At 41.0% G+C, this 21,244-nt stretch overlaps 1 protein-coding gene and 1 pseudogene across 50 annotated transcripts; one reads left to right on the forward strand and one right to left on the reverse strand.

The window, feature by feature from the left end:
- Nucleotides 1–72: 72 nt before the first annotated feature.
- On the reverse strand, nt 73–4,849 carry LOC126401143 (uncharacterized; annotated as a pseudogene).
- Nucleotides 4,850–6,095: 1,246 nt separating this feature from the next.
- On the forward strand, nt 6,096–20,124 carry sh3bgr (SH3 domain binding glutamate-rich protein). 50 transcript variants are annotated; one of them, XM_050057940.1, is made up of 12 exons: nt 6,096–6,349; nt 8,271–8,456; nt 8,698–8,778; nt 10,191–10,280; nt 11,674–11,865; nt 12,492–12,521; nt 14,420–14,449; nt 14,829–14,855; nt 16,751–16,777; nt 17,877–17,915; nt 18,402–18,463; nt 19,409–20,124. In XM_050057940.1, exons 1-11 carry the CDS (start codon nt 6,305–6,307, stop codon nt 18,417–18,419), a joined length of 765 nt encoding a protein of 254 aa, XP_049913897.1. In that variant the 5' UTR covers nt 6,096–6,304; the 3' UTR covers nt 18,420–18,463; nt 19,409–20,124. The 50 variants fall into 50 exon arrangements, with proteins under 50 accessions (XP_049913897.1, XP_049914190.1, XP_049914003.1 ...); XM_050057922.1 differs by having other exon boundaries at nt 6,101–6,349; nt 11,671–11,865; XM_050057931.1 differs by having other exon boundaries at nt 6,101–6,349; nt 11,671–11,865; nt 12,495–12,521.
- The last annotated feature ends 1,120 nt before the right edge of the window (nt 20,125–21,244 follow it).

The following is a 21,244-nucleotide window of genomic DNA, read 5'->3' on the forward strand; positions in this document are numbered from 1 at the left end:
AACTTTTTAATGGGGCGATTTGTGGTACAGCACAGTAAACAATAAACATAATGTAAATATAACTAAAACACAGAACAACAAGACACCAATGAAACTCCATGATCATAACCTTTAGAAAATAAATAAGACATATATTGCACATCCCTCTGTATTGCTCAGTTCATGAATCCTGCTGCTGAAGGTCTCCACCCTGACTGGGCTCCTGGCACTCTTTGAAGAAATTATATCCCTTGCTTTTGGCTTTAGCTGTAACCATAGGCTTTTCCAAAATGTAGGAAGTCTTGCCCTCATGTTCCTCAGTTTTCCGCCTTCTTCTAACACCTGTGGGGCCTCCAATGCCTCTTTCTCTGCGGCATAGTCTCCCACAGTTTGATGGTGTGGGCTCCTTCTGGTCAACTAATCTGCTAAATACTGAATGAAATCAGCTCCTTTACAAAAACCCCACTCTAAATTTGCTTTCTGTGTTTGCTGTCTTGTGTGAGAGTTGCTGGTGGATACTACCACTATGCATGGTACCAAATTCTGGGCCCTATGCCTAAGCAGTTTCTGTGGGCCCTCCACCCTTCCTCTCTTGATCCGTGTCTCTCACGCACCTTTGGAATTTTCTTGTTTTTATTTACAAAGTCAGTTTGCTTTCTTTCCCTTACTTTTCTTTTTTTTAGATTCCCAATTGCCCTTTTTTAAGGAAAGACATGACAGTGTACGTTAGTGCTCCAGCTGCATGTAGAGATGAATCCAAATGCAGTGGTGGACGAAACCATGTACACCTTCGAGGTTTGAGAGGAGCCTCAAAGTCCAGTCTTTCAGCAGATTTATTCAGCCAATTTTAATTTAGTTTTGGCACTAATTATTTAGAAAAAATTATGGGCCCCCCTCCCATTGATACCCAGGTAATCTGGTTAATCAATCCCACTTTCCCCCCACTATGATGCCCCCGCCACTATGATATTTTGTCTGTCAGTCACTTTGCACGTGTGCATTGCTTGTCAGTTATCATACTGTGTACATAACATAAAGTGCCCACCTGCACATGTCTCAGTCTCCTGTTGGTGTTTCTCTTCCAATGTAACATTTGCAGAAACCTCTGTTTCTTGATGATCTGTCACCAAAGACTCCAGATGATGCAAAGGCTTTATCAGTATAAGAGCAAAATGTTAAATTAATGATAAAAAAAGACACTAAAAAGTCTCTAGAGATGAGGAAATGTCTTCAACTGTCCTGTTGTCACAATTACATTGAGCATAAATCACCAAACTCTTGTAGATGATGTTGGCAAACAAGTAAAATGCGACATTAAAATAGTGAAAATACACCACAATATTTGACTCATATCCAGTTCACAGAGCTCCCCTGCTTTTCCAGCTTCTCTTCACTCTCCGCATATTCTAACTTCAAAAGACTCGAAGCCTCAGTGGGGAGGACTAATCCATCTCTTTGAACCATCCTGTTTTCATTGCCTGTAAATTAAAAAAGACTTCTTAGACAAAACCCACTAAGCCACAACAAATTAAAAATTGAATGATGAATTGTGGTTTTTATTTTGTATGTCTTGTATGTCCTTTGTCTGTTTTTAATTTGTGAATTTCTGAAATTAAGTTTACAAACACTAATGAATTAGTTATGGCCAAACTGAGTTACTTTTAGGAATCTGTGGGAGCAAATATTGTGTGTTACCACTTCTTTACACAGTCTGATACCATATATCTCTCTTACATGTGCAGCTAATGCAACCGTGTGACAGTTTGTAATATTAAAATGCTAGGATATTTTGAAAATCTACATCTGGGAAATGCTTTTATACAACTTCAATTTATATCGTTTAGTTTTCTCAGTGTCGTTGGAGACCACCGAGCAGGGATTACACCATCAAACAGAAGCATTAAGCCCTCAGAATCAGCGGTTCACTAATGGGCAATCTCCTGTGGAAAATATCGATCCAGACATCTTAACCAAATTCTCCCACAAATGACGTCGAATGGGATATGCGAAACATTGTTAATATGGGATACAAACCCCTGTGGAACTGCTACCATCACTTGAGACAGAAGCTCACACAATAAACAACACTGTATGGTAACAAGGACTAGGCCAGGTCTAATGCTGGAGAGAATATCACCTGGGAAACAACTCTTATTTACTTGAATTTCCTCGTTAAGCTGATATATTTGCTCTTGCTCACAGGATGCCTTTCTCACCTTGCTGATCTTTCTTTGTTCAGTGACTGTTTCGCAACTTAATGAGGCTCAAGATTCTTCTGCAAGTCCTTGAGTGTAGCATTAAAGCACAACAATTCTTGTTTCTATTTATATCCCCACTGTATTGGTGTTAAATATAATACACCATGAATGCTGGAGTGACACTGGACTCCCCCACACATTTCTGTTTTTCCATACCAGTATCCTCTTGTCCTTGTCCTCCCGCCCTGCAGAGGGCCTGGGCAGCCTGACGGTGAGTTCCTCCCTCTCCAGCGGAGCAGCTGTAGGTGATGGAGACTCGTCTTTGTGCTGCTTAGCAAATTATATTCCATGCCTCGCCGGTCTGTCACAGCGGGTCGCACAGATCAGCCCCTGCAGGAATCGGGGGTCTCATTGCTGTGCGTGGAGAGGACCTGGGAATGGAGATGGGGTCAAGATAATGTGAGGAATAATTAGTCAATTGCTGTAATTAGGGTTGGGAAATCACACAGGCATTAATTGCAGAATTAGAAAAAAAAAATCTGACTTTCAGCCTGGAAAATGAGACCAATGAGCAGTTTTTGAAATTTGAATCTGAGATAATAAATAAATGAATATCTTATTATTCATGTCTAGCCATTTACATGAGCCATCCCTTGTGGGATTATTCAGACACATTAGCCAAGAACAACCACACATTCAGGTATGTCAATTTGCCATCATCCAACAGCACAATACATAAATATCAACCAGACATAAACACAAACATTAAACACACAAAAACATAAACCTCCAAGAGATATATCACAGTGGAGAAAACACACAAACACAGCCCCCTTAGCATGAGAGGCGATACATAGATCTAAACAAGATTAAATCTACATCTATATGAATCAGTGCCAAACATCTGCAGTCCACACAAAACAAAACAGAGTCAGAGGGATCCATCATATGTCACTTTTCTCCTCCTATCCCACACTGTAAAAAGAACTGCAGTAGTAGATGAAGGACTCATGGTTCAGATTGAGTACCCACCAAAAGCAATAAATCTGAGCAATGATACCAAAGAGTCAAAACCAACCAACCTGTGAGAAGCTGCCCTCAAAGTCTTGGAAGTGCTTCAGCGCCATCGTGTGGCAAAAGTGAGGCCACTTCAGCTGCTTGTTTTCAATCCAGGCATCACTAAGCTACTGCTGCAGATCCCACATGGGGCTCCTCAGCTCCCTGATGCAGTCCAAGTCCCAGACTGGATCCCTGGCTTGGAAACCTGCAGGGGATTGACTGGAGGGAATTTTAAGACTTGTCTGCTTGTGTTGCCTTTGTGTGTTTTTACCCAAATAAGAGAAACTTATGATAGTGTAAACTGCAACCAATATATTTACATAAACAATGTAAGTTCTACCACACAAAATAGAATGACTTTTTTCCTCTGCATGTGTTTGATCCCTGCCACTTGTCTGATGTGTTAATTTCTTGGGTGTGTAAGCGAGTCAGCCTAGTCTTCAAAGTCAGACCACCTGGACGTGTTGGTGCTGCATCAAGGCCAAAACACACCGGCGGCGTCATATGACGACGGCGTCATTGACGCGAGTCAAGTGCCGCTCCAACACACACAAAAAGCGTCGCGATGCGGGGCGTCAACCGGATTTCTATTGCACACTCCAGTCCGCAAGGCTGGGAAGTACAAAATAGTACTTTTTCAAGGGCGGCGACGCTGGAAAAATAGGACAATAGCGTAACGTCGACGCGCGTCCAGCCGCCGCCGGTGTGGGTTTGTAAATAGAAAATAATGGGAAAATAATGGCCGCCGGTCTTCACTGAGAAAAGAACAACTCAAGGAAAACATAGATAACGTTTTTAATGTGAACTTGCACAAAATGAAGTAGGTTAGCAGTGGTTGAAACAATTAAAAAAACTTAAGAGGTTAATAAACCAACCTAAATTGCTTGTCTGAGGTCAATAAAACTGGATGCCTATGTGTAAAATCCCTGTTCAGAGTGTGATAACAAGACTTTTGGTCTTTGTTCCCTATTATCTCTGACTGAGGAGTATGAAATAACATCCACCTCTCCAAGAACCTCAGGAACATTGTTTTTTCACAGCCTCAGAATATAAGAGCATCATTTACTTGCAAATTATCTTGCTTTGTTCTCTTCAGTTAGAAACTGATGATTCAGGTTGTAAATATTTACCCAGCTAGTAGCTAATTAACCAGAGATTATTTCACCAATGGTTGAGGGCTTTTTTTTTTTCTTGTGAAGCTACTTTCGCAGTTGTCATGGAAACCAGGGGTAAAAACAAAGTAAAAGGGGAACACATAAAATTGCAATATGAAATTAGATTAAAAGTATTAGGCTATATGTTTGTACGCAGCATTCATGCAAATGTTATTTTCAGTGTCCACAATTTATTCTGAAAGAAAGAGAGGCTCGTATCCACATTGAAAAAGTACACATTAGTCAAAAGTGAATTGCTTGCTTTAAGAAAGACATATACTGTACGTCAAGAAGTTTTTACCTTGTGCTTTCTGTACAAGGACAGCAGCAGAGAGTGACACCTGGAGGGTCAAATAAACAGTGTCTTCATCACAACATCCTCTAGTGCAGTGATATTCAGTTTACAACCCATGGGCCAAATCTGGCCTGCAATAGGGTGCTGGGTGGCCCCCTGACCATTTTTGTAATTCACATTGAAAGTGAATTTATTCACACTGGAAATAGTTATTAATTAGATAAAGTGTCATGCATAAAAAAGCATAAAAATAGAGCTTGTTTATTAAAAAAAAGTGCCAGTGGAGGATCCGCCACATGTCAGGGGCCCCAGTGGCCCTAACCTGCAAGATGCCACTAACATCAGCATGCACTGACCAGGAAGAGACTTATAATGACTGCAAAGGAGCAGCAGTGAGACACAAAATAACTAAAAAAATGAGAAAAATGACACAAAATGACCTCAAAGAGACACAGAACCACAAAAAATGCATAAACACTATAAAGCCCCTTTCCCACTGCACAAAAAACCACTAACACCCACAAACATCTGGCTTTTTAATGCAGTGGGAAAGATTTTAATCAGCATTCACACCCGGGTCAAATGACTCTGCAGTAGTCATGGGTATTTATTGCCTCCAGCTTCGATCAGCATTGATGGGAAGACAACACCCTGGTGTGTGTGCTAATTTTAGCTCCTTTACCGGTGAGATGCAATGATTCATCACCACAAAATGCCGTGTACACAGCGCTGATCTACTGTTAACTGGAAAGGAGTCTATAGCCTATTTTTGGCCAGTTTATCTGTGTTTAAAAAACTGCGTACGTGCGCTGATTTTGGTGGAAAAGGGAGACACAAAACAATTTTAAAAAGAGGAAACCCACCACAAAGTCTGTGTGTCTTGCTCCAGTGTAGGAGAGGTGGTGGGGCCTATTGCATATCTGTGCCCAGGGACCCACTGTCTCATATTGCGCCCATGCATCGCCCCTGCATAGGCCTACACCTGATCTGTGTGGGGCTGCTGCCACTGGATTTGCTTTTTGGCAAAGCTGAATGAGGTCAGCAAATGTTGACAGGTTGAAAACAGGTAATTAATTTATTACATATAACCTACTGATTAATATTAGTAATGTTTGTTTATTAATTGGCCACTGGTCTCCTGTTATTTTTGCAAAAGTGGCCCCTGGTCAAAGCAAGTTGAGAACCCATGATCTTGTGTGAATTAAGTGAACAAATTCCCATTTTGTTGGGGGACTTATGCAAGGACCCCAAACAGGCCCGAGTTCCTGCGTTTGGAAACCAAAGCCTGACAGCGTATAGTGCTGGTCAGTGCTATTTCTGTCCATATATGCACTCAGCAAGGAGCTGGAGCCTAACTTCACTGTCCCCTGCGCCGACAGACAGCTGAAGTTGCCAATCAGCCTGTATGGTGCTGCGCCCCTAGGGGCCAACCCGCCAATCCTGCACTAATGGAGCCCGGAGACAAAAATAGCCCGAGCAGTGTGTGCGTGTACGTGTGTGTGTTTGTGTGTGATCTCAGTGCTATGTCTCCGTCCTGGGTGAGCTCTAATAATAGAGGAGGCCGACTGCTCCTTTAAGAGCCTACTTGTTGCATACTCTACAAAATATATTGTAACAAAATGGTGATCAAAGTATTTCTCGCCACCTCATCGGGATCCACTGCGGTAAGCATTCAGCCTGCGACTCGGTTCTCATTAGAGCCAACTTTGTTACTGCTTATACCGATCAGGACTTTGGCTCACCTCGATTCAGGAGCGCTAAAACTCCAAATTAATGTCACTTGCTTTTAAATGCGTACATGTATATCAACAGGCATGTTTATGGCTTGATGTATACTCAGTGTTTGCTTCTGCAGAGCTACAGGACTTTAATTATCACCGCAAGTCGGTGTGATTCCCACGCAGAGCTTTCTAGAACGGGCTCCCAAAGTGTTTCATGTCATGGACCCCGTTATAGAGACCACACAGGCTAACCGGTGCCGCTGGAGATATTGCATCAAGAAACAACCTTTTAATATTATTTGGTATTTAGATGTACCTTGAGGTGATTGTGTAAACAGTAGGTGGGGTGATCACCACAGCAGGGAGGGGAATTGATCTTCTAAATCTACTTTAGGCAAAGCTAAAGAAGCAGTTAGAAGCAGTCCAGGGGTGACATGGTGGCCCAGTTGGCCAGCAGTGTTGTCTCACAGCAGAAAGACTTTGTTTTGTCCTCAGAGTGGATTTGTTTGCATGTTCCAGTGTTTTCCATCCCGTGTGTCCAGGGATAGATGCAAGTTACACATACTGTGGTTAGAAATGAGTAGATGTCTATTCATAACTGCACTGGTATATTTTGAAAATTTTGGGATATCTATCTATCTATCTATCTATCTATTAGGGTTGGGGGGAAAATCATTACAGCATAATATCGCAATATTTTTGTGTGGCAATATCGCATCGTCACACAGTGCCAACCAGAGCACGATTTTTAAATTATATAAATTAATAATATTACAAGCCTACTAGAATAATATAATCAATTGCTTTTTCAGTCTGCTAGATACATTTTGCTGCAAAAAAATGGCTGAAGTGAGATCAACAGACTGAAAACTTTATCTTATTAGATAAAACAGATGTTAATAATTTGCAGTTTGAAAAAAAAAGACAATATATCGCAATATATTTTATCACAATAGTAAGCAAAATACAAGGATACAAAGTGGGAAACAGAATAAACAGTGAATAAGAACAGCGAACAGGAACGTTACATGTTTTTGGTTAATAAATAACCAAATCTAGAGAGAGACTTTGACGAGGAGATGCAGTACGAGGACGACAGGCACTTATATAGGAGGCAAACCCTTAATATGGAAGAAAAAAGCAACATTAAAGGGACAGGAGACGCTCAATACTATCAAAACATATTTAAAATCACAATAATATTGTAATAATAATACCATATTTTGGATCCTCTGGTGATTCCCAACTCTATTATCCATCTATCTATCCATACATACATATATGCATATACTATAAAACTGAAATTTTCAATATTGGCCTGATCATTTTTTTCTTCATTTAAAGATTAATTGTTTAGACTGATTTGTCAGAATAGTAACCAAAAAAGTCAAAAATAAACCATCATGACTTCCCAGAGCCCAAAATGACACCTTCAGTTTACATTTCCTGTCAAACTAACACTCCAAAACACAAAGATATTCAGTATGCAGTGATATATATTTGCATTTGTGCTTGATAAATAATTAATCAGTATCAAAAAAGTTAGTTTTCTGCCAATCAACGAATTGTTCCAGCCATAGTTTATGTATTTATTTAGTGGGATGGGGCCAGGAGAAAGTATAACACAACCCTTGGTGTCATATTTAAATGGTGACTCTGACATCCCTCCATTTGATGCATATATAGGTCCTGTTTGTGCATGTGTGTGTATTTTGGGCCTGGGCATGTATCACAACAGACTGGAAAAAATCGAATTTCCCCCTGGGGATTAATAAAGTAGCTTCCTCTCTTTTTGTAATCTTTATTATTTATTATTATTATTATTGTTATTATTATTTATTATTATTATTTTTCTCCATCCCAGATCAAGAAGAAGCAGCAAGATGTGGTCGGCTTCCTGGAGGCTCTTAAGGTGGACTACACTCAGCTGGACATCGCCTGCAATGAGGAGAACCGCATGTGGATGAGGCAGAATGTCCCTGAGGAAAAGAAGCCCGCCAACGGCATCCCTCTGCCCCCTCAAATCTTCAATGAAGAAGGCTACTGTGGGGTGAGTACACAGAAACATCCCCACAGTGAAGTTTTACCAGTGGCTGACTCCAGAACACATGGTCAGGGTGGAGGAGTAAAGTGCCATTATCATTGTACACTGTTGTGCTTAAAACAGAGAACCTACTGTATGTGCAGTTATTACACCGTGCAGACACACTCCACCGAGGGCACATGTTGAGACAGTAGGAATAGAAGATGAAGTGAATTGTTAAAGAACATTTTCTTTTGTTTTCATGCAGGACTATGAAACGTTCTTCGATGCCAAGGAGGACAACTCGGTGTATGCCTTCCTTGGGCTGCCCCCTCCTCCTGGGTCAAAGGTTGGAACTTTTTTCTGTTTTCTACTGTGTAAAATCACAATAATCTAATGTCTTTCACCCCTATGCCAGGCGGTATATCTGCAGTCTTGGTACAGCATGGAGAGTTCAGCCAAAGAGTCTTTATATATTTTCCTTGAGCATGTTTAAATTCAGTCAGACAGATTCTGGTTTGGGTCTCTGCAACACTCTTAGCTTTTTGTAGTGAATACTATGTGAAACCAATCAGTTAATGACTAGAACAATACAATTTAAGCAGCAAATCTCAGCAGAATCATTTAAGCTGTGCTAACGACTAAATTAATCAAGCAGTGATCAGGTTATTAAACAACTTTAAAGCCCTGCTCAGGGCCTGAAATCAACACCTGCCAAATACTTGTATATATGATGAGCACATTTTTTTTGTGTCATGCATACAGCCCACCTGGGTTTACAAGACAGCAAAACTTATTTAAACCAGATGCTGCACAAGCATTTTCAAGCAACGCTACAGAGAACAAAACACTGTAAACAATACCAGATAATTATGTTGTCAGACCTTATTGCCAATGACAAAATTCATAGATAACTGATGAAGTGTGTATAATTGTGACCTACTAGAGCAGTGATTTCCAACTGGTCCAGCCACAGGGTCCAGATTCTCCTTGGTTGTTTGTTTAAGTACCACACAGTTCAATATATTCAGCATCTTACTTGCATTTGGCCATGTCATTGAGCTACTTTGCCGTCTCTTACATGTAGCTGTCCATTAGTCACTTTCTCTATAGCAGGAAACGGAGCTCCAAAGTAAAAGCCCTGGCCGGAAATTCATTGTACTTCAAAATAAAGTGTGTTTTTTTTACAAACTTGACATATTCATGAGTCACTTGTGACCCATTCAGAATGGACCCGGGACCCACTTTTGGACCAGGACTCACCAGTCGGGAACACTAGAGTGATAGACACTACAGTAATAGTCGGTTTTGCCTTTTTTCAACTCTTATGAGACAAAGTTAGCTTCTTTAAACACATCACAATTAATCATCTGTACACCAGAATATTTCAAGGTTCTATCAGGTCATTTCATGAAATAAATGCACTTCATACAGGGGAAAACAGGACTGACTTTTACCTCAGTGGTGAGTAATAGCAAGTTAAAACACCTGACACATCTGTGAGTGATAAATCCAATTTTGGACAGAACTGCTTAAGACTTTTAAGATTCAGTTTTCAAAATCATAGTTAGTTTTATCTCACTATTAAATATATTTAAATGGATACTTAAGATTGTACTTAAAGAAATCATTTTGGTTTGAAAATATTCAGTGGTTGCAACCTAAAAACTTAGAGGACACATTAGCTGGTGAAACAGTAAATCTCAATCCCCGATCCCGTCTGATACACCTATGTTAAACCTGATCATTTCATCAACACAGGAAGCAGAACAGGCCAACAAGGCGGACATAGTGGAGAACGGGACCCACGCTGAGGAAACTAATGCAGAGGGGAACCTCGATGACGCAATAGTAATGCCGTCGTGTCATTTCTCCCTCGTTTTTTTTTTTTTAACTCTCACCGTTTCCTTTCCATCCAGTGTAACATCTGTCCATACCTGTTTATTCAAACAGACTCCTAATTTCCTCTCCTCCACTCTGTCCCAGTCATCACGTTGACTAATCTGACTGCGTTCTGCATGAGTGACACATTTTATGTTCACAATAACACAATATGCAGAGCTGTCGTTATAACGCTGTGACATTGCATCACTGTGCTGAAGTGTGAAGCATCATGTTCCTGCAATCCTGTCCACAGTTATTACTTTACAATGTGGGGTATGTTTGATTTGCAGTGTGAAATGTGATGTTTGGTTTCATTATTGTGTTTTAGTTCAATACTTTTAAAAAGCATTTAATGTTTTTAACACATCTTCATTCCAGTGACTTTCTAACGATTTTCCTCCCTTAAGAAAATCTCTGCTGGTCATCAGTTTCACCACAGAGCAGATTAGACACACTTTAACACAGATCTGAAGACACCAAAGAACAGACATCATTCACTTTAGATATTTAAATCTGACCATCTTTTAAACTGAATAATATTCAAGTAATGCATGAGCACAAATCCCTCTACTCCACTGATTTTCTGCTTTGGGATTTAAAGTAACTGAGGAAGATTTCATGGATCTTTTTTGGATGTCAATAGCTAAAAACACAACTGAAGACTTCTGCTTAGCTGAACCTGTGATCTACCTTTTGTTATCCCATAGGGTATAACGCAGTGCTGCACAAACAAAGAGCACACCGAGTTCATTTTAGGTGCATTTTCTTCCCAGCAGGAGTTCAGGTACCCCTGTGCTTTTACTGCTCAACATTTTGGGAAATACACGTATTCACTGAGAGATGGAAAAACTATTATGCCTGTAGGGTAAATGTGAAGCTAAACTGCAGCCGTTTAGCTTAGCTTAGCACAAAGACTGGAAACAGATGGAAACAGCTAGCCTGGCTCTGTCCAAAGCTATCAAAATCCACCTACAGGCGCCTCTAAAATTCTCTATTAAACATGTTACATCTCATACTGTTGTCGAAACATTCCTTTAAGGCCATGATGTCTGATTCTCACCTAAAGGCTGTCTTCAACTCACGATGCATCATTCCAAACTTTTCTTATAAAGGAAGCACTGACTCACCACTCTCCATCTTTTTAAATGCTACTACTTCCTCCCCTCCTCCATTTTATTCCTAGGATTGACTAACACCCACCATTAAAGTTTCTCAACTCCTCCAACTGATGAGCCGACCGTCTTTGTGCTGTCGAAGCAGTGTCTGAACAACTGTGCCTTTAAAACTTTAAGTTCTTTCTTTAATCACATCATTTGTTTTCCTTGACCACCGGTTGTTGTTTTCACTTCACAATAAGGAGGTTCCAGTGGAGGAGCGCAATGGGGTTGCACATGAGGAGGAGGAGGAAGGTGAGGGTGGCGAGGAGGAGGAGGAGGAGGAGGTAGCAGAAGGAGATGATGAAGCCGTGGAAGGAGAAACAGCAGGAGACGAGGCCCCCGCAGAAGAGGCGGAGGAGGCGGAGGAAGAAACAGACGAGGTCACAGAGGATACAGTAATTGCCCCTCAACTACAGTCACACCTCCCGTAGTTTTTCCTCTCACTCCGTCCCTTGAATGTTTTGAACTGAATGTCCTCTCCTCTACTTTCCCATCATTTCTGGAATGCTGTGTTTTTCCTCCCCTCAGCGTCTCCACTGTCCCTTTAATGTTGTCTTTTTCCTCCATATTAAGGGTTTGCCTCCTTTTTTAAGTGCCTGTCGTCCTCGTACTGCATCTCTTTGTTAAAGTCTCTCTCTGGGTTCGGCTATTTAGTAACCAAAAACATGTAACGTGTAACTGTTTGCTGTTGTTCACTGTTTATTCAGCACCATTGGACATTGAATGTCTTTACTGTTGTATTCCTGCAACTTTTTATGCTTTTTTGGCTGTTTCCCACTTGTATCCTTGTATTTTGCTGATGATATTGTCACCACTTGTCGTTTATCCCGCATTCCACTGCATATCCAATCACTGTTAATTGTCCTGGTCAAGGTGTGTCAGTAGGGCCCCTTTGTCTGGTTCAATAAGCCTGATTTGTGGGTGCTGTTGTGTTTCAGTATGAATATCCGGTATGTGTTGTGTGTGGGGATTAGTCCGAACTATGTGCACATCTCTAATACTATCTTATGTCTTCTGTTAGCAGGCCCACGCAGAGGAGGAAGAAGAACAGGTAGGTTTATCAAACGTGCACAAACACACTGATGTCTGCTTGATCTGAAAATGATGATTACTAACATGAGCTGAACTTGTAAGATGTCTATTAACTGTCAAATTCATTTGTTTTAATTCTCACCTAAAAGCTGGGTTAATAATAATGCGAAAAAGTATCTTCTTGGGGTGCTGTTTGATATTTCAAAGTAGAAGTAAGGCTGATTGTCATTCACCATTGGTTTTAAGAGCTTTAAAAAGAATGTCTATTAGTGAGAGTGTATCCTGTCTTTGTAAAATGAGTAAGTAATTAAGTAAACAAAATTTAATTATACAGTGCTTTTAGCAGACATAGGTCACAAAGTGCTTCACAAGAGCAATATACAACAAGAAAAAAACATAAAGACAAAGTGACTTTTATTAGCATTGCTTAGCATAGCATTTCAGCGGTCCAGACCCTAATTGGCAGTCAAGGAGCCTAGATAACCTGAAAGGCTCACAAGGTTTAAACGAGAAGTGGAGCTGGATATCATCTGCATATAAATGATATGCAGTGTTATATCTATTTATTTTTTTGTCCCAATGACAGCAAATATAGAGAAAATAACAGAGGCTCAAGAACTGAGCCCTGTGGGACACCAGAGGATAGTGGAGAGGAATCAGATACAAAGTCACCAGTAGAGATGGAGAAACGCCTGTCAGAGAGATATGAAGAAAACTAGTGTAATGCTTTGCCTAATATGCCAAGGCCAGTCATGCAACTTGTTAATGAGGATTTCATGGTCTACTGTGTTGAATACAGAACTGAGGTCCAGAAGTACTAACACAAAACAGTCACCTCCATCAAAGGACATTAGAATATCATTTGAAACTCTCAGAGTTACAGTTTCAGGAGAGTTCTGTTTCCTAAACCCTGACTGAAACTTGTTTTTAATATTTACTTGTCGTAAATATAGAGTAATATTATGTCATATATGACATATTTACTCAAACATTGTTGTTTCTAATCAATAGTCATGTGGAATTTGTTGAAATATATATAACACTCCTTAATAGTCACAGTTGATCCAATGCTAACCTCTAATGCCCAGTATGTTGCACAGAGGATGATCAGCCATACTAAGAGGTACAAACTCATTGTCACTGTAAATTACTGTGTGCTGTATTTGCAATGTAGACTATATTATGGAATTGTAATGTTCACTGGAGAAAAAATACTGCTCTGTTTTTTAACTAACAAGATAATAATCTCGTTAATTCAGAAAAACAGGTTGAATATATTTTCTTTTCATAAGTGAATGCTTTTCGCCTCTGTAGTACAACTCTGGTTTTAGTGTAACCTCTCCTATTCTCTGTTCAAGGGCAGTGGATGATTTTTTTATTTTCTCATCCCTTTGACTGCGTACAAGCATTTGAATGCTTGAAATCTCTTTTTTTTTTTCTCCCTATTTTGTAGCCTCTAAAAACTAATATCTTCCATTCAGCCACAGTTTTCCAGAGTATTGTGGTGGGAATGCATGTCATGATCATCAAACAAATTTAACAGCTTCACACCACCAAGAAAATACATTTAACAGGGAACTTTTTTTTTAAAGAAATGCCTCATTCCACTTTTTGGCACCTAGTTTTTATGGTCATTACCGCCCTGGTAATGTGGGATATATTAAGTCTCAGCTGCCTTACAACATTTTTTATTGTGGTTAGAAACGTCTTCTACTTCAGGAAGCTGCATGTAAGAATTAGCATGTCTCTTCAGTTTGTGTTCCAGTCGCCTGACTCATGACTTCACATCACTTAGATGCATCAGTTTCAGAGGTCCTTCTGCTGGTCTTCACGCCAGTTTTGTTCCTCATGCACGCACCGTACGGCATTTGACCCCTTCTTTGCCCTTTTGTCCATCTCTTGGTTTGCTCCCTCCAGGAGGAAGAGGATTTGCAGTCAGAGGTAACTGTACGTCGGTGATCGTCTCTTTCTGCGGTTCCTCCATATAGTCATCAGCAGTGTGGGTTTGATGGTGCAGAGATTGGGGAAGGCTGCTCTCATTGGGTTGGGGTAGGATGGGGGTCTCGGTCTGCTGTTTCCACTTAATCTGTATACTCTTTCATCTCTTCATCACGTCACTCCATTTTTAACCATTTTGTTTTCCTCTTTTTCCGCTAACATCCTGTTCCTCATTCCTTCCCAGTTTCTGTAGCTGCTTCCTGACAACCTCAACTATCCCCATGTAGTTTTCATTTTAAATAGGGAGACTTCTCTATAGTGCATGTCTATGGTGCTCTTTTGCTCCCCACACAGCCTGCTGACCTGCTGTCTGTCATTTTACTTCTAGGAGGAAGAAGAGCTACGACAGCTTGAGGTAGATTCATGTGATATGTGTTGTAATCTGCGCCTCGCCTTCCTCAGTTTCCTTTCTTGCTTCCTTTGCCACCTCACAGTTTATCAAACATTCCTTTACATTTTCTCTTGGACTTTGTCCCACCAACGAGTAGTAGAGTCAGAATAAAGTTAAGATTAAGGACAACACTTTTGGCCACGCTAAGAGGTTTTGCTCGCAACCTCAAGTGTGCATCGTCTCTATCCACTCACATATGTAGCGGTGACTTAAAATATCACCTCCAGTGCTTGTCACAAGTACATTGCCGATATAAGAATTATTTTCTGACAGGTAATAATGTAATATATTGAACAATGTGAAATCCTTTTACTTACATAAGACACATTAGTTTGAATCTGCATTCTCGTATGTGTGCATTGAATTTACAGTCTGCTCTTAAGGGTTGACCCTCTTCTGCATCCCTGTTTGCACTCACACAACCTCAGACACATACACACATCTGCACATGCACTCACACACAGGGATGTAATTTCCGCTGGGGGCGGGGGAAACACATCCGTCTCAATTTTTAAGATCTTGTTTTTGAACTTACAGTTTCACTTTACAGTTTACTCTCTCTAAACAGCGTCCTCATACTCCTTAGATGAGTGAATATTGATTCACTGAAGGGTAGCCTTCAGTTACTACAGTGTCCTCACAGCAATAAGCTTTATAAGCAGCACTGAGGGTGTGTGCACATTAAAGGGACAGATCACCCCCACATCAGAAATACACAGTGATTCCTCCTTACCTGTGGTGCTATTTATCAGTCTAGCTTGTTTTGGTGTGAGCTGCAGAGTGTTGGAGGTATTGGCCGTAGAGATGTCTGCATTCTCGTGAATATAATGGAACTAGATGGCACTCCACTTGTGATGCACATAGTACCAGAAATTACATTTGAAAAACTCAAAAGCGATGTCTCTTTCCAGAGACCATGACCTGGTTACTGAAAATAATCCACAGACCTTGTTGTGAACAGTTTCATCTCTGAGCTATTTTCTGTACATCTGCACCTATTCGTTGATGAGAGGCTGTTGTTTGTGACAGCTCGAGGTGTAAACATTAATGACGTCCTCCTCAGCTGAACTGTAATGTTAGCTATCTAGTGGTGCTGGACGAGCTATCAATAGATACATGCTTCGTTCTGTGTTGTGATGTAGTTGGCAGGTAGAAAGACAATAGTTCCGACATGAAACTGCTCACAACAAGGTCTGTGGATTACCATGAGTAACCGGGTCATGATTTCTGGAAAGAGACATTGCTGATAAATTTGACTTGTTCGTGATCAACTCAGCAGCTTTTCTCACAGCATTGCTTTTAACTCTGGGTTAACTTCCCCAGAGAGTTCAGACTGCTCTAGATCCTAGGATATAACAAAAAAGTCCACTTTAAACAATGTCCCTGTTCTAAGTGCTGTGTGAAAAGAGCTCTGCCTCTCTGAGACATTCCAGCTTCTGCCTGATCTTCTATCACGTATGCTTCACTGCTTCGCTTCGCTTTGCTTTGCCCTCTTTCCTCTACACCTTTCCTTCTTCTTTTGTTGCTGTCCCACCTCTCTTGCAGGAGCAAGACGAACAAGGCAGTGAGGTAGTTTGTGGCGTCTTGTATTTTTTTAGGCTTTATAGACTTGAGAGGTTTCTGCTGCCCTTCTTCTTTTTTTCCACCTCTCTCTATGTGTGCTGCATGGTCGATTATTTTCCACGGAGATGCCTGATGGTGTGCAGCATGATAAATATGACATATTCGACCTAAATCTAAGGTGGATTTAGTGTGGTAACAAAAATGCGAGTCCATATACGGGTACTGAATTACGTTGATTTTCTTTCCTTCTTTGTGAAATTCCTATACTAAACACCACATGCTGTCATCTTCCATAGGAAGAAGAAGAGGCTGAAGTAGAAGAGGTATATTTGTCCTGGTTTTGCATGGTGTGAATCATACTGGGATTTTTATGCATGATATGATTGCATACCAAGACTGTGTGTACGGGTGTATGCAAACATTTCTGCTGCCTCCGTCCAGGGCAGTTGTGTGCCGTGCAGTCCGGTGCACATTTTGGGTGTGTGACTCTGATTTTCATTGATGTGCATTACTTCAAAGATGGCACCATACAGTATTTATTGTTAGTCCAGTGTTGCAGTGTGCACTGAAGAACACTTGTTCAGGCATTTTCTCAGAGTCTGCCAAGACGTCTTTACTTTGTTTTGTTTTGATGCTGTGAGAACAGGTGGAAAGTTTTGTTGTGTTGTTCAACTCCGCCTGTGTGCACACAAGCATAACTTGGACGTGTTTGGTTGTGTTGCATGGAGAGGGGACACTCTGACCTGACAGGGAGACATGTCTCTCTTTTTTTCTTTTTTTTTTAAGACGAAGTTATGCCTTTTGTTTCTTTTTGCCAAGAGCACCCTGAAACAAAGTGGATGTGACAAGCTCCAAAGAGGATGGATGAGATGGAGCACTTCTTGTTATTTTGTAACAACGGGAGGAAACAACAGAAAAAGTTGCATCAGATGACCCACTGGATTATGAGCTGTTGCCTAATTTGTTTCCAGATTGTGTAGATCTCTTTGCGATAGCGTTAATGATGACGGGATGGAATTAAGTGATTGTGGCTTCTAATTATAGATAATGATGTAAACTCCCTTTGTCCCTTAGTGAGTGTGTTGTTTACTTCAGTCATCAAACTGCCACTGCAACGTGTTTAAACACATCATGTAATGACTTAAAACACCATCTTATATGGTGCATTGCCTCAAGCACCACTCCTATCTCACTTAGGTCACCCCAGGATAAACGGAAATCTGTTGGGTCATTAGTTCCCTTAGTTTCTCTCCTCCCTGCTGTCGTTTCCACCAGCCGCACCTCTCTCGGGTTTCATCTCCTCCATTTTTAACCCACACCCACAACAAACACTAATATGTGAAGTCCTCTCACCTTACTGTCATTCGGACCATGACTTCACACAACCCCCTCATTTTCTCTTTCTTTTTTAACGTCTCAAAGGAAGAAGAAGAAGAAGAAGAAGACGTGGAAGAAACACAGGTAGTAAATACAGCAACAACTGAAATCCATGCCTGTTAAGAGGGTGGATCACTCTTTTAAAGCAACGTGAAAATTCAGACCCAGTAATCACTGATTCGCTCGGAATTAGGAGTCTTGGTGGAGAGCAATAAGAGGGGAGAGCTTTTGGCTTTTTTGTACCATCTGTCATCGTTTCTTTTTATTTGCGCAACAAACTAAGCAGATCCAACTGTAATCTTTTTTCTTAAATCCACCAAGCTCTAAGCTCCGCCCGCCTGATGGATCTGACCCGGGTCGCTGAGAGGAAGGGGCTGAAACAACATAACACACAGACCACCCCAGTTTGTACTGAATTGTTAGATTAGTCGACAAAGGAAAACTTAAGATGCTGTAATCACATAACAGTTCTACAGAGATCAACTCAAAACACAGATAGTAATACATTCTCTCTACATCTTTCACCGTATTCCATATTTGTTATTTACACATGATTATTTCTTTTAACAGGAGGAAGAGGCTGAGTAGTTGAAGACGAGCGACGTCACTGATGTTGACTTGCTACTATCCAGGTAAAAACACTTTCCCCACTGCTTTGAGTCAGTGCTCTCGCTGCACCACTGGAGGGCAGTAAAACATTATGTGAATTGGTAGCAAACATTAACCACAACATGAATAGGTCCCCTCGGTGTAGCTTTTATATTTGGCATTTATGTAACCAGATTAATTAAACTGTGTTTTGCATTTGTGTGCCTCTTTGACCCTGCTATCAAATCAGAGGCCTCCGAATAATAACAGTCAGTCAACCTGTCTGCTTTATCTACTTCCTATACTGCGCCCATGAAGCAGCGTTATTGCATTCACTGCAATATAATGTTCTTGCCTTTACATATAAGATGCATAAATCTCATATACTAACACTGATGCTCCCCTTGCTTCACCTTGGCGCTTGCATTTTCCGTTGGCGTGCACTTTGAGGTGTTAAGTTAGAGGAAACAAAATAATGCAGCAGCCTATTTACAAGGGGATGCCACCACTGTCTGTATGTGCAAACAGCTTCAGTGAGCACACACAGTGCCTGGGGATCATCTGGAGCCATAACGAAAACATCCCACAATTCCCTTTTTTTTTGTTCCTCTGAGGCAGTGGCAGTGATGATGATGATGGTGATGATGATGATAGTAATAATCCTAATCTTCAAAGCATGTCTTTTAGTCCCTCTCTGCATGTCAGGCATCTATGACCCGCTGCATTAATAGCCACAGAGCACACTTTGAAGGAATGGCAGTGCTCGTCTCCCGCCTTCCTTAGCTGTCTCCCAACCCCTGCGAGCCCCTGTCATGCCTTGTTAGAGGAAGCTGCTAAGTGAGCTTCAGATGTGCCTCCGGAGAGGCGGGCACGCTGGGTGGCACAGGCGTAGCGGTGATGGTGGCTGCCTCAGCCACCACAGATAACTGGGAAAATGTGTGACCTTGTTTTTTTTTTTCTCTTTATTTTCTGCGTGCCTTGTGTGTCAGCCTGAAGGAGCCTCCTGTTACGTCCCCCCGACCCCTGATGCTTGACCCCCTCCACCCCTCCCCAAGGCCACACTGGACGCCACTGGAAACTGTCGGTGTTGTGCTCAAAGGCGCCATCCAAACTGAAAAGTCCTAACCCACATTTGCCCTGGTCCCCTTTCCCTTTTGACTGCAATGTTGACTTAATTTTTATATTTTACGTTTAGAGGCGTACTGTATTGAAAATGCGCAGAGTAGCCTTAGTGGTGTCAGTTTGTTTTTAATGAGTAGCTTTTGTAAAATGCAAAACAGTTATTTTGTTAAATTCAAACATATTTCTCATGTTTTACTTTTAGAAATTCTAGTTTTCTAACACAAAGAGGCAGTGACCTTTTCAAAAAGTATTACCTTGGCATACCTTTGCTTGTGGCCTACTTCAAATTTAAAGGTTTTAACTCACTCTCTGTGTGTTCTGCTCTTTTGTCAGTAGTTCTTCCAATATTGTTCCTCAATGACTCCTATCAGCTGAATGTATTAAAGCAAACTAAGACTCCTAATGGCCACGTGAGATAAAAAAAATATGCACTTACTGCAGAACTGCAAACGACTCCACCACCAATACAATTACTTCTGCCAATACTGCTGTCTAATCAATGCACTTTGTTGAATGAAGAGTGAAACATGTGACTAAGACTTGGATGCAATGGAAAATGCATTAAAGTAAACTGGTGAAAACACTCAGTGGTTCTTTTTTGTTTTATTTGAACTCTTCTGTTGGCATATTTTTAGATCAGTGGACCATTGTGCAGAGTGAGCAGCGCAGGGGCAAACAGGAAAATAAAGTCTATGCTTTGTTCTAAGAGATCCTGGAAAAAAGGAGGAGGAGGACATAGAAATATATTTTGGCAAGACAATGCAAGGACTTAACAATAACAAGTAAGTGTTATGAAGATGTTAAAAATAAAATAGGCTATCATTTACGCAGGACCACTGCCGTACAGTTCGAAAAATAAGCATGACTTCATTCTTTATTTAAATTTAGAGCCACTAAACAGAAATAAGACGTGACGCTGACAAAACCCTCATTTGCAATATGCAAAAACAGAAGTCCTGATCACCCAAAAGTACCTAAAACAAGGCCATGCTAGTAAATCTGAAGAAGATACAGTATACTTCATTAATCCCAAAGGGGAATTTAATTTTTTTCACTCTGTTGTCATACACACACAGGTCCGAAATACACACACACACACACACACACACACACACACACAGGACCTATACATGCATGAAATGAAGATGTCACAGCGAGGGGGCTGCCTTGGACGAGCGTCCCGGGCAGCTGAGGGTTCAGGGCCTTGCTCAAGAGCTCCCTGGAGGCAAACTGGCACCGCTCTAGCTACCAGTCCACACTCCATACTTGGTCCTTATGGTGATCTTCCAGTTCCCAAGCCAAGTCCCTATGGGCTGAGCTACTGTGGCCCCAGCTTCTGTGCTTAAACACCAGCATGCCAGCATTCCTACAATGACAGTGCTATGTGTAGCAGGTACAATGTTTGCTGCTCATCACATTAAATATTCAATACTTACAATACAAATTCAATATAGTTGATTTGAATTTGCTTTGATGAGCTCAAACACTAACTTCATTCACTGAGACTTAACTAAGTGGTAAAACATTAAATTACCTTAATGGTTGAGAGAGTATCATAAATATCGAATAAATATAACAAGTATTTCCAGGGTGATATCATCATCACCACAAACCCCACAGTACAGCACACCATTGTATGTCCAGCGGGCTGATGGGACTCATTGAAGAAAGTTGGTCATGCACCAAAGTATGGGACAAACTGA

The sequence above is a fragment of the Epinephelus moara genome, chromosome 2, assembly GCF_006386435.1.
Source record: "Epinephelus moara isolate mb chromosome 2, YSFRI_EMoa_1.0, whole genome shotgun sequence".
In the NCBI taxonomy this organism is placed as follows: Eukaryota; Metazoa; Chordata; class Actinopteri; order Perciformes; family Serranidae; genus Epinephelus; species Epinephelus moara.

Excerpts from the sequence above, each read along its gene's own strand:
- sh3bgr (XM_050057922.1), top strand. The coding sequence starts at position 6,305 with ATGGTGATCAAAGTATTTCTCGCCACCTCATCGGGATCCACTGCG. Across the intron at positions 6,350-8,270 it reads CCTCATCGGGATCCACTGCG|ATCAAGAAGAAGCAGCAAGA; the intron begins GTAAGCATTCAG and ends TCTCCATCCCAG. Across the intron at positions 10,281-11,670 it reads GGAACCTCGATGACGCAATA|GAGGTTCCAGTGGAGGAGCG; the intron begins GTAATGCCGTCG and ends CTTCACAATAAG.